The following is a 13,757-nucleotide window of genomic DNA, read 5'->3' on the forward strand; positions in this document are numbered from 1 at the left end:
TATCAATTAGATCGTAATCACGTTTTAAAGTATCGATGCAATCAAATGATTTAGGGTGATATTGTTTTGAGGTTGGATTTCTATTTAAATGTGGGTTTTGAACTAGATTCCAATCACCTCCAATAATCAAAGGTTCAAATGCATAATCTCTTACCATTTCATGTAAAGTAATAAAAATATTGTTAATATCATTATTTGGACCGTATATATTCACAACTGAAAAAGTAGTTTTACCATATGTAATATTCAAAAGAAGGATCCGTCCTGCGTCATCTTTTTGTATTGAACAAACTTTAAAATCAGCATTTGGTTTAAATAGAGCACAGACACCTGCACTGGACGATTTTCCATGTGAAAAATAACATTTGGATCCCCACTCACTTGACCAATATCTTTCAACTTCGGCGGTACTATGAGTTTCTTGTAAAATAAAGATATCATATTGTGTATTTCTTAACCAATCAAACATGCATCTTCTTTTTACTTTGTCTCTGAGACCTCTAACATTCAAAGAATATAGATTTATATCAAGACTTGCCTCTTCCATCATCATAATATATAAGTCTCATTGTATCTTCAATTGTACACATTGTATATTTTAGAACTTGATGAAGCAGTATATTAAGCATGTATAGGTATAAAAAGAAATAAAAGCTAAAATAAGATATTAACATATGTACATTACTCAAAAATATTCAGAAATTTTTTTTGAAAAGAGGATTCGGCAAATCCTTCCTGATTGATCTGTCCATCATCAAAACGGAGTGTAAAAGGAGCATTATTTGTAACGCATAGTATAGGCCTAATATTACCACGCTTACCATGAGAATGTAAACAGTGAAAAAAGAGGATTCTCTTTTTGCATTATTATTTTTGTTTAACTTCAAATAAAGATTATTTGTAAACAAAAAGAAAAAAATTAGTTTACGTCCGCCGGATCATATAATTTTTGCTTAAAATTTATAATAACATTTATGAAGTAAACTTAATGCTGTCAGATTTGTCTCCAAGGTCTCAATATTATTTAGCCAGTTAGAATAGTTCATCATCTTTGGCGTTCTTGAGATCTGAGAGTCGGATTGTTTTGAGTGGTCCGGGTGCATCTTTAGGTCCTTCTTTGTATTTTATTACTCTCGGGACCGAGTTAGTCTGCAGGCACAGACCCTGATTGGAACTTTGATCAATAAGTGTGCCTCCACGCAAAGACTAGCACATACAAAACTTGCTGTTCCTGAGCGAGAGAGCCTTCAGTACACAAGGCATGAGTAGGCTGCACATTCAGACCCTTAACTCGAGTGAAGGGTTTGCCCAGCAGACTAGTAAGAGGCCGCCATCTGAAACTTTGTGCTTTGCTGGCTCAATCTAAACTTCTTGCAGATGGGCATGCAGATAATACATCCATGCATGACCCCATAGGGTTATGATAATCATTATGAAGGAAAATAAATATATGTGATACAGTAATTACTTATCGCTAGTACATGCATCTTCGCTTGGTAATTATGCAGTGGATTCTACCCTTTCACTGGTATGCACAAAGGAATGGTTCAATATTTTCTTGAAAGATGACTCAGGTTTAAATACTGAGTATGTATGGTCAATCATCTGGCATATTATATTTTGTGACAATATTTTAACAGCCATATTTTAAATTTCACTTTTTGGGAGTGATTGGGAAAAGTGTCAAAGTCTGGTCTCAATGAAGGTCAAATAATAATTAAAAAAAAAAAAATTTTGAGGTAAGACCTATATCTGATCTAAATTCTTGGCGCAATAAAGCTTTGGTATTGATATTTTATCATATATCTTCATTATCTGGTATATAGAAAGAACATCTGCTTGAATAAATTTGTAACAAGTCGCAACTCCAGTCGTAAAAAACAGGGACATGTTAACCCTATCTATGCGAGCCCCCCTCCCCCCCACACCGATTCACGCAATATTTTCGCCGCGCGAATTTTTTTTACTGTGCCGCTCGCTGACTTTTTACTTTCAAGTCTTGCGAAATTTGTTAGACCAATTTTGCGTCACCCGGGTACGTGGTTTCGAAATTAAGCAAAATTATGTAAGTGCATGTCAGACCAAAAATTGCTCAAAAAACATGATTTTGTGTACAAAGTCAATGCAAATTGTGGTTTCAACCAAAAATCATAAATGTATGATTATTTTTAGTTTTGCTGGTCTAAATGTATTCATTTTATGCTTTTTATGATCTCAACAAATTTCATTGAAAAAACAATGAAAAACAAAAGGTAGAAAAAACAAAGAAAAAAGTTAAGAAATTGCAAAAAAACAATATAATACATAGGAAAATCATTTGATATCGCAATTTTGTTCATGTACACTTGCTAAGAACACCACAAACAGTTTCTATACCAAAAATTAGAACATTTCGAGCTTTATTTAGGGAGTTAGATGAAAAAGTTTGCTGTCACATGAAATAAATTACTATAAAAGTGTGTAGATTATGTCCCAGACAACCCGCGTGCCAATTTTCGGCGCGATCGCGCGGTCGACGTCCGAGATCTCAAGGGGGGGGGGGGGGGGTTGAGGTGGGCCTGGGAGGCCCCCCTCCCCTCCCCCGGCCATATGAACTCCCAAAATACCCCGGCCTAAATAGGGTTAAGGACTATTTTTAAGAAATCCATTAAGAGTATACATATCTCACCATTGTTATCTAATGGGAGTGCCAAGCGCTTCCTGATTTTGTTAGAATTACATTTGAACACTTTTTGCAGTCATTGTGATCATGATTATCATACGCATCTCACTGATCAAATCCGGGAATCAAATATTGCGAACGCGAAGCGAGAGCTGACAATTTAGGAAATTCAGACCTGAAGAGGGGCATTCTAAGGCTTGTTTGTATGAATTCACTAAGACCATAAGTATTTCACAATTTCACTAACAAAATTATGCGAACGCAAAGCGCTAAATGAAAATTGTTGATATTCAGATCAGAAAAAGGGACATTTTAAGGACTGATTTTAGGAATTCATGAAGATCAGGCGTGTCTCATATCAATCCACTAATGCGAACGTAAGCACGGACTGGAAATGTTTAATATTCAGACTTCAGAAAAAACGAATCATTCGTCACTACATAAAATAATAACTCTAAGTGCGAGGAAATACATTTGGTGTAAATTTGATGAGAAAACGGAATGTTTTAGTACAGCAGGATTATGTATCTCGTTAAACAGACAATGCGAGTTCCAGGAACGATGAACATATAGGCTGAGCTAATTATGTAATGTAACATAATATATAAAATAAAATGTAACATATCACATGTACCATAATTTTTTCTTTCCCACTACATTTCTCTTCCTTTCTCCTATTTCTCATTTCCCTTGATTTTTTTTGCCAGCCGATGGGGGGGGGGGGGGGGGGGTAGTTACCCCACTGCATGATATCATTGTTTGATTTCACATGTGTAAACGATATGTCTCCCCTCTTACGAATTATGTTGCAGCAATAAATGTCTAATGCACTAAATCAGTTGTCAATCCATTTTTTTTAAATTCTTAGATAATAATAATGTTTAATTTACCCAGGGTAGCCACTTCAGTTAGGAAACTGCTCTAACATAACATGTTATCATTACCCTTCTCCAATCTAAATGCTGAGCGCCTAGCAAGAAGGCAGAAGGTCCCATTTTTATAAGCCTTTGTATGACTCGGCCAGGGATCGAACCCACGACCTCCCGTTCATGAGGCGGGTGCTCTGCCACTGAGCAACCATGCCCGGTAAAAAAATATAACATGATGAATATTTTTGACCCCCCCCCTTATTTCATGTAATAAAATACCAAGGAACAACTGGGGATCCCGTGTGGATATGACATCATCGGTTTGTTCATTAATTCATGAAGACATGCCTGGAACTGTCTCACCGGAATAATGGAAATATTTAAAATGCCAAAATTTTGTATTTCCTTGTCCAAATTTGATCAAAGTCTCCTAGCAAACCTCAAAAAGTTGATTGTTATGTATTTCGTTTTAATGTCACATTTTCAGCATTTCTTCTTTTTAAGTAATCATCAACTTAAGTGACATTATGAATTTCAACACATTCAGTGTTACGCTTGGATTTTTCTTTCTATTCAGATCAACTTTTTGTTGGGGTGGGCTTGTCCTGTAAATCAGACCACAATGTACATGGGAAAACAAATGATACTGCACTATTTTAGAGTCTCTTTTTCATTGATGATTGGACAAGATGAGTTCATCTACAGTCAACGCCCACAAAATACTGAAAGTGGTATAGAAATATCAAAATTTGCCCCTTCTCATCCAACTTACATTATAAAATAGACAGCAATTCAAATTATGAGCGCTTCTTCCATGGGAGCTATATCACTTGAAGCAATTGTTTGGCAAGCTCTCTTCATTTGATATATGCATAAAATTTAGATGTCAAGTGGACAGTTCTATTACCCTGGTCTCAATACAAAGTAGTATCTAATATAAAAAAAAACTCAAGCAAATTCAATTTGATTCATTTTATTTATTGCAGTGAACATGATCATTAGGTATGAAATGCATTGCAATATAAGTCTGATGTGCAAACCATTAAAAAATATAGTTTTCATTACAATGCTTATATATCCAAATGGAAATTTCATTTCAATCCATTGTATCAGATTAATATAAATCCACACAATTCATATAACATTTTAAGGTAAAATATACTTTGTATATACAATATCTGTACATGTAAGTAGCAAGATAAAGATAAAATTCATAAAGCTTGTTAAGTGAGAGGGAAAAAAACCGCATACATTCGTATTTCCGAAGCTTCGTTATTCCGAAGGTTCGTATTTCCGAAGGTTCGTAATTCCGAAGGTTTGTTCGTCCGAAAACGAAATGAGGTTCGTAATTCTGAAGGTTCGTTAATCCGAAAAAGAAATAAGGTTCGTAATTCCGAAGGTTCGTCAGTCCGAAAACTGAATGATTAACTAACTTTATTTCGTTTTTGGACTAACGAACCTTCGGAACAACGAACCTTATTTCGTTTTCGGATAAACGAACCTTCGGAACATCGAACCTAATTTCGTTTTCGGATTATCGAACCTTTGGAATAACGAACCTTCGGAATAACGCCACAAATGTTCGGATTAACGAACCCTTTTACGTTTTCGGATTAACGAACATCGAGGTATAGACAATTTGCGTGTTTCGGAATTACGAACCTTTGGAATAAAGAACCTTCGGAATTACGAAGTGTAACCAAAAAAACATTCAAAACAAAATACATAGGATACAAGCAAAAACAAATTTTAGTTCAAATTAAGAGTTTTTTTTAAGTTACACATACAGTTGTATTTTTAAATAAAAGTCATCAGAAGCTTCCACGTGTAGGCATTCTAATTTACTAAGACCAAACTTTGTAAAGCACATCTCAGCTAACAAGCATCCTGCCAAAGAGTAATTTACTATGACTTTAAAACTTCTCCCATACATGAGGCAATATATTAATAATCATTCTTGTATAGTGCATACCTAACATAAGATAGTTCAGTCTCGAGACTTCCTCACATCACCTCTGAAGATTAATACATGCAGGTACAAATTAATGATCAACATTAATTTCTCTGGATAACATATGGTTACTGGTCTTGCACCAGAATGGTGTTTCATCTTCTATGAATGCTGACATTTCATTTTTGACTACACATAGAATTCAAATAAAAGTCAAATTTCTTGGAATATACACATATTCTTGTCTGATAAAATGCTTTGGCTTTACTTGACCTTTGTAGACTAATATATATATATATACATATATATACATACATATATATATATACATATATATATATACATATATATATACATGTAATAATTTTTTAATACCATAGATCTAGGCAAGACTTTAATGGTTACATATGTAATTACAAAACTTTATCTACCCATGTGATACAGTTCAGAAAAAAAATGTTAACGTAGCTGTATGTACAGTGTAGATATAGAATGTTTAAGTACATTTCTGAGTTGCATCAAATGTTGAGTATGGCAATGTGAATGAAAGTCTAAATCCTACTACAATTTTTTACAAAATAAATTTTAACCACATTCCAATGGTTAATACCTGCAAATTTCCTAGCAACGAGATAATTTGTTCCCTTCTTTCTTGAATATAATGTGCCTTAATACAAGTTTCTGTGTATCAATTCATCACCTTGTGAATGGTATCAATTTCAGACCACTGGCCATTTCAGAAATCATCACTTTCTTCAAGTGTTGCCGAATACGACAATGAAAAAAACATCAAAATTTAAAGACATTACATGCAAGGATTCATAGATTAAACACCTTTCATGACAAACATACATATCTGACAGTTATTCATATTTAAGTCATGATGAACAGGTATAGATATTCCATTACTGTACAACTTATCTTACAAATTAAATATTTTTTCATCTGATATGTACATACATGTATATACGCAAACAAAATATACTAGGGAAAGCAAGTGATTTATTATCTTTTCACCCTAAAAAGACTGGGCTATTTCGATGCCTAAGAAGACTGGGGGGGGGGGGGGGGCTGATTAAGCCCCCTTATGATCTCGGCCGTCGATTGCGACGAAACTTGGCACGCGCATTACCCATGGCATAATCTACAAAACTACAAGATCAAATTCTTCAAAAAATCTAATTAGTTGTGCTAATTTCTGCGTAAAATCAAATGGCTTTAATTAACTAAATAATGCCCCTAAAATGCTAATTCTTGGTACACAGACACTTTACATGAATCTGATCAAATGAACTTAAAAAAATTCAAAATCACTGTTTTCTTATTTTATTGTTTTCTAAATTTCTTATGTATTTCGCTTTTCGACGTTTTTTCAATGGAAATTAGCGGGGACTTTATTTTGACCATAAATAAGATGGAATTAATGGATTTCAATCAGTAAAAGGAAAAATAATGATACATTTATAAATTTTGGCTAAAAACACTATTTGCATTGGATTTGTACACAAATTCACGTTTTTCTGCAATTTTGGGTCTGCATGCACTTACAAAATGTTGCATAATTTCGGAACCGCGTACCCGGGGGTCGCATATTTGATCTCAAAAGTTGCGCGAGACTTGAATGTAAAAAGTCAGAGAGCGACGCGGATTTATCACGAAAAATGTCAAGGGGGGGGGGGGGGGCTGAATCAGCCCCTCCCAGTCTTCTTAGGGTTAAAATAAATAACCCTTCTCGAATAATTTTGGTACAAGTGACAATTTAATTGTGGAGATTACATCATGGGACGTGCCTGCCAAATCGCAAATCGGCCAAGATCTAGGGGGAGGGGAGGGTCAATCAAAAGTTTGCTTTAATTAACTAAATAATGCCCCTAAAATGCTATTTTTGGTACACAGACACTTTATAAGAATCTGATCAAATGTACTAAAAAAAAATTCAATCTATGAATCCTTCCCTGTAAGGACTGGAAAGGGGGCATGACGCCCCCCGACGCTTCGTGCGATATTTCCATAACGCTAACAGATAGCACCCCAAAATGTTTTGACTTATTTCTTTTTGAGTCTCCACAACTTTTGAGACTAAATTTGCGACATATGGGTATAGCATTGCGACGTCACATAACTTTTTATGAGACAATGTCATGCCGAAAATGGCTCATTTTCATACTTTGCATCTATGGGAGATGAAATTCATAAAAGGGTGATTATTTTTCTTTTTAATTGGTCTACTCAATTAATATAAGGTTTAATTTAGTTGTTAACCCTAATTCTCCCGGGGGGGGGGGGGGCCATAATGGCCCCCCCTCGACAATTTTCGAGATATATATCTGCTGCGCAAATTTTTTTGACCTCGCCGCTCACTGACTTTTTACTTTCAAGTCTCTCGCAAATTTTGAGACCAAATTTGTGACGACCGGATATGCGGTTACGACATTACGCAACATTATGTAAGTGCATGTCAGACCCAAAATTGCTCACAAACGTGATTTCATGTACAAATCCAATGCAAATTGTGTATTTAGCCAAAATTCATAAATGTATCATTATTTCTACTTTTACTGATTGAATTTAATTAATTTTGCCTTGCTTATGATCAGAATTAAGTCTGGAACGATCAATCGAAAAAACAATAAAAAACAAAAAGTAAAAAAAACAAGGAAATACATAAGAAATTAAAAAAACAATAAAATACATAAGAAATCGGTCTTGGTACCAGAATTTTTTTCATTCACAATTGTTAGGAATGCTACAAAGAATATTTTCACCAAAAATAGCATTCCAGGAGCTTAGTGAATCAGAGCAAAAAGTATGATTTCATGAATAAATTAGCATAATTAATTCATATATAATAAAAATATATGAATTCAGTGAAATTTACCAATGCAACTGCGTAGATTACGTCATTCTCTACCATCATGCAAATTTTTGTTGTGATTGCGCGAGACTTGAAAGTGAAAAGTCAGTGAGGAGCGAGGTCAAAAAATTTTGCGCAGCAGATATATCGCAAAAATTGTTGAGGGGGGCCATTATAGCTCCCCCCCCCCCCGGGAGAATTAAGGTTAAGTGCCTTATGCCTACTTTTTAGTTCACAAAGGAATAACAGAAACCAATTATTGCAATACAACCATAATAATTTTACATGCTAAAAATTGACAAGTCTATTCTATACTTGAAATAACATCAACCACAATATGGCCTCCTGGAATGATACGGTTGCATAGAAAACATGTACAGCTACAAAAATGAGCCCTGCACTGAAATGTTAACTAAAAAAAACCCAATGAATGTTTGATCTATAGATACGACACAGTGCAATCAACATACAGTGCTAACATTCAAGATATATGTGACCTTTGGCTAAGAATAACAGAAAATTGACACCTTTTTTTCATCTGTATAAATTACGCTACAACAATAATTTCAGTTATCAAAATAGGCAAGACAATTTTACACCTAGTAAAGTATTCACAATGAGATTCATCTTTTTGCTTGCGTAATGGAATTTCAATGTTATTAATTTGTCCCTTCACAGAGACAACACAGGTGAATTCATACTGACTAAACCTGATGAATCAATCCAAACAACTGGCTTCCACCATGGCCTCATTCCATCTGGTCAAAAGAAAGAGAAAACAATTGATTATTCATACATGTAGGACTACAGAAAAAAGTTTTCTTTGTCAATCTCATGGGGTCATATTCTTGATGTATATCTTCGATAATTTTGTGTTGGAATAAACTCTGTATTTTGGATTTTATAAATTCCTCTTATTTTCACGTTTGGGTTGTAAACTTTCACTATTCAATTTCAGATCAATACTATTTTGGGACATGAATTATTCCTGGCTAAAAAACATGTCTTATTCAAAATCTCATTAGAAAAATTTCAAAATAAATGCAGTACTGGATTTGCATATTTCTACATTAAAAAATAAACTAGGGAGGACTACACCCATTGACACCTGGGAGGGCCACACCTATTGACAGCTGGGAGGGCCACACCTATTGACAGCTGGGAGGACCACACCTATGTACACCAGGGAGGGCCAAACCTATTGACAGCTGGGAGGACCACACCTATTGACAGCTGGGAGGACCACACCTATGTACACCAGGGAGGGCCAAACCTATTGACAGCTGGGAGGACCACACCTAAGTACACCAGGGAGGGCCAAACCCATTGACAGCTGGGATGATCACACCTATTGACAGCTGGGAGGACCACACCTATGTACACCAGGGAGGGCCAAACCTATTGACAGCTGGGAGGACCACACCTATGTACACCAGGGAGGGCCAAACCCATTGACAGCTGGGATGATCACACCTATTGACAGCTGGGAGGACCACACCTATGTACACCAGGGAGGGCCAAACCTATTGACAGCTGGGAGGACCACACCTATTGACAGCTGGGAGGACCACACCTATTGACAGCTGGGAGGACCACACCTATGTACACCAGGGACCCATTTACACCTGGGACCCATTGACACCTGGGAGGGCCACACTCATTGTCACCAGGGAGGACCTCGACCATTTACCCCAGTGATGATCACACCCATTGACACAAAGAAGGATCAGACCCACAATTCCTCTAGTTGAACTTTGCATATTAAACCTTCAATATTTGTAAGAGCAATTAGTAGTTTTAAGAATAACAATTTGTGAGCTATTATCTCTATAAAAGTGATCCGTCAGCAAACCCTAAAAAAGACTGGGAATATTTTTAAGTGTAGGAGTGATGGAGGGTGTTTGTCCTTACCTCGCACATGCTTCGGGTGTCTCTGATCTAAGAATATGTTTCATTCTTCCTTGGGTGAGTTGCAGAATCAAACCTGGTTCAAAACCTTCAAATGCCTGGTGAGGAAAAATGCACAAGTGAAATATTAAAGCTAAATGAAAGTAGTTGCAGTAAAACACTAATTTCGTGAGAAAGTCTGTAAAACCAAGGTTAAGTAAGACTATATCATCGTGGATCTAGATCTGGTACAGTTACATAAACTGAACTTTGTGAAATCATAAAATCTAAGCTCAAATACGATCACACTGAAAATCGCCAACACAGATAGGCACACGTGGGACAGTGTATTATTCTTGCTGGCATAAAGACCCGACGGAAGTGACCGAATCCGCGCTTATTTTGCTTATTTCTCAGCAATTACACAATTTCTTCCAGAATCCTTTGACACATATTTTTCATTCATACAAACAGACACTTGGGTGGTCATTATATTAGATTCTGTAAAAAGTCATTTTGAGATCGTTACCAGAACTGGAATTTATCTTTAATAGTCTATTCAAATCTTTATGAACTATTTTGTAAGTAAAGGCATGACTTATGCTGGATTGGAGTCTAGGCCGAGGGGCATAAAATATTTTTGGAACATAAGCTTTTGTTTGCAATGTTGTGACTTTTTCCTTCAAGTCTCTCGCATCCTGAAAAACTCCAAACATTTCATATGTTAACCCTTATTAAACTGGGGGGGGGGGGTCAATTTGACCCCCTCTCCACAAATTTCATCACTACGCCGTCGCGCAAAATTTATTTATCCCGCAGCTCTCTGACTTTTTACTTTCAAGTCTTGCGCATCTTTTGAGACCAAAATTGCGACGCCCGGGGACGCGGTTCTGAAATTACGCAACATTTTGTAAGTGCATGTCAGACCCGAAATTGCTCAGAAACTTGATACCGTGTACAAAGTCAATAAAAATTGTGTTTTTCAACCAAAAATCATAGATGTATGATTATTTTTACTTTTGTTGGTTTAAATGGATTTATTTTATGCTATTTATGATCGCAGAAGGATCCCCAGCAAAGTTCTTTGGAAAAAACAATAAAAAACAAAGGTTTGAAAAACAAAGAAATACATAAGTATTTAAAAAACAATAAAATACATAAGAAATTAATTATATTTTTGAAATTTTTTGGTAGATATTTGTTAGAAATTTAATAATTGATACTCCAACCAAAAATTAGCATTCTACTAGCTATATGAATTGAGTTAAAGGCAAAAACATACACAAAAAACAAAATTTAGGGCAAATTTCATAATTTACCATAGTCTTGTAGTTTAAATCCGGCTCTATGCGCTTGCAAATTTTCACGACGATCGCGCGATCAGCGGCCGAGATCTGAGGGGGGGGGGGGGTCAAATTGACCCCCCCCCCAGTATTTACTGGTCTCAAATAGCCCAATTAAGATAGGGTTAATATAATTGTTATTTTGCAAAAAAAATTTGACTGCAACTCTTGTAGATTATTACTTCAGACATCTGGATTCATCATTGCAGTCATGCCTGACTGACAAATCAAATTTTACATCGCAGCAAAGAATATGGTGTTAAATTATATTGAAGAATAAACTATCAATATAAGAAAATTGTGTGTTTTTTTTCATAAATTGGCAATTATGTCCAATACTGACTCACTCATTATTTAACATTTAACCCTAAATAGGCTATTTTGATGTCTAAGAAGACTGAGGGGGGGGGGGGGGCTGGCTGATTCAGCCCCCCCCCTATGATCTCGGCCGTTGACCGCGCGATCGCGACAAAAATTGGCACGGGCATTACCCATGGCATGATCTCCAAGACTGTAAAATAAAATTTTCCGAAAAATCTCTAATTAATTATGCTAATTTATACGTAAAATCAAAGATTTGCTCTAATTAACTAAATAAGGCCTCTAAACTGCTAATTTTTTATTCACAGACTCTTTGAAGGATTCTGATCAAATGTACTTTGAAAAAAAATAGAATTTTTTTAAATGTATTTTATTGTTTTTAAAATTTCTAATTTCTTCGTTTTTCGACTTTTTGTTTTTTATTGTTTTTTCAATGGAAATCGTACGCTACTTTATTTTGACCATAAACAAGATGAACTTAATTGAGTTTGATTAGTAAAATTGAAAATGATACATTTATGAATTTTGGCTAAAACCACAATTTGCATTGGATTTGTACACAAATTCACGTTTTTGAGCAATTTTGGGTCGACATGCACTTACAAAATGTTGCGTAATTTTGAAATTTGCGCAAGACTTGAAAGAAAAAGTAAAGGAACGGCGCGGCGCCAGCTTTTCGCTTTACAGATTTCTCGCGAAAAATGTCGAGGGGGGGCTGAATCAGCCCCCTCCCAGTCTTTTCAGGGTTAACCCTAAAAAGACTGGGGGGCTGATTCCAAATCTTTTCAGGGTTAACCCTAAAAAGACTGGGGGGCTGATTCAGCAAATCAGCCCCCCCCCTCAATATTTTTCACGATAAATCTGTAACGCGAAAAGCTGGCGCCGCGCCATTCCATGACTTTTGTCTTCCAAGTCTTGCGCAACTTTTGATACCAAATTTGCGACGCCCGGGTACGTGGTTCCGAAATTAAGCAACATTTTGTAAGTGCATGTCGACCCGAAATTGCTCAAAAACGTGAATTTGTGTACAAATCCAATGCAAATTGTGTTTTTAGCCAAAATTCTTTAATGTATCATTATTTTCAATTTTACTTATCAAACTCAATTAATTTCATCTTGTTTATGGTCAAAATAAAGTAGCGGATGATTTCCATTGAAAAAACAATAAAAAACAAAAAGTCGAAAAATAAAGAAATACATAAATTTTAAAAACAATACATACATAAGAAAAGTATTGTGATATTGAATTTTTTTTAAGTACAATTGATCAGAATCCTTCAAAGAGTCTGTGAAGAAAAACTAGCAGTTTAGAGGCCTTATTTTGTTAATTAGAGCAAATCTTTGATTTTACGCATAAATTAGCATAATTAATGAATTATGAGATTTTTCGGAAAATTTGATCCTACAGTCTTGGAGATTATGCCATGGGTAATGCACGTGCCAATTTTCATCGCGATCGCGCGGTCGAGATCATGGGGGGTGCTGAATCAGCCCCCCCCCCCCAGTCTTCTTAGGCATCAAAATAGCCCAGTCTATTTAGGGTTAACCCTCAAGCTCCCGGGGTATTTTTATTCTTGTCATTCCCGGGGGGGGGGGGGGGGGGGGGGCCATTATGGCCCCCCCTTAAGATCTCGGCCGCCGATCGCGCGAGCGACGCAAACATTTGCACGCTGGTAGTGTGTGATGTAATCTACAAGGCTGTATGGTAAAATTTTCCAAAATATTGAGATTTTATATGAATTAATTATGCTAATTTACGCATAAATCATACTTTTTGCTCTAATTCACTAAATAAAGCTCTTAGAATGCTAATATTTGGTTAAAATATTCTTTGTAGCATTCTTAACAATCGCAATAAAAAAAAACTTCG

General features: G+C 35.8%; 1 protein-coding gene across 1 annotated transcript in view; it reads right to left on the reverse strand.

Annotated features, from left to right (window-relative positions):
- Positions 1 to 8,515: 8,515 nt before the first annotated feature.
- The window catches only part of LOC129256728 (FYVE, RhoGEF and PH domain-containing protein 6-like), a 32,699-nt gene continuing 27,457 nt past the window's right edge, over positions 8,516 to 13,757 (reverse strand). The window contains exons 17-18 of the mRNA XM_064097701.1: positions 10,248 to 10,342; positions 8,516 to 9,094 (exon numbers count right to left, since the gene is read on the reverse strand). Coding sequence (XP_063953771.1) covers positions 9,055 to 9,094; positions 10,248 to 10,342 — 135 coding nt within the window. The 3' untranslated portion in view covers positions 8,516 to 9,054. The remainder of the gene's footprint in view (positions 9,095 to 10,247; positions 10,343 to 13,757) is intronic.

This window comes from Lytechinus pictus, chromosome 3 (genome assembly GCF_037042905.1).
Source record: "Lytechinus pictus isolate F3 Inbred chromosome 3, Lp3.0, whole genome shotgun sequence".
Taxonomy (NCBI): domain Eukaryota; kingdom Metazoa; phylum Echinodermata; class Echinoidea; order Temnopleuroida; family Toxopneustidae; genus Lytechinus; species Lytechinus pictus.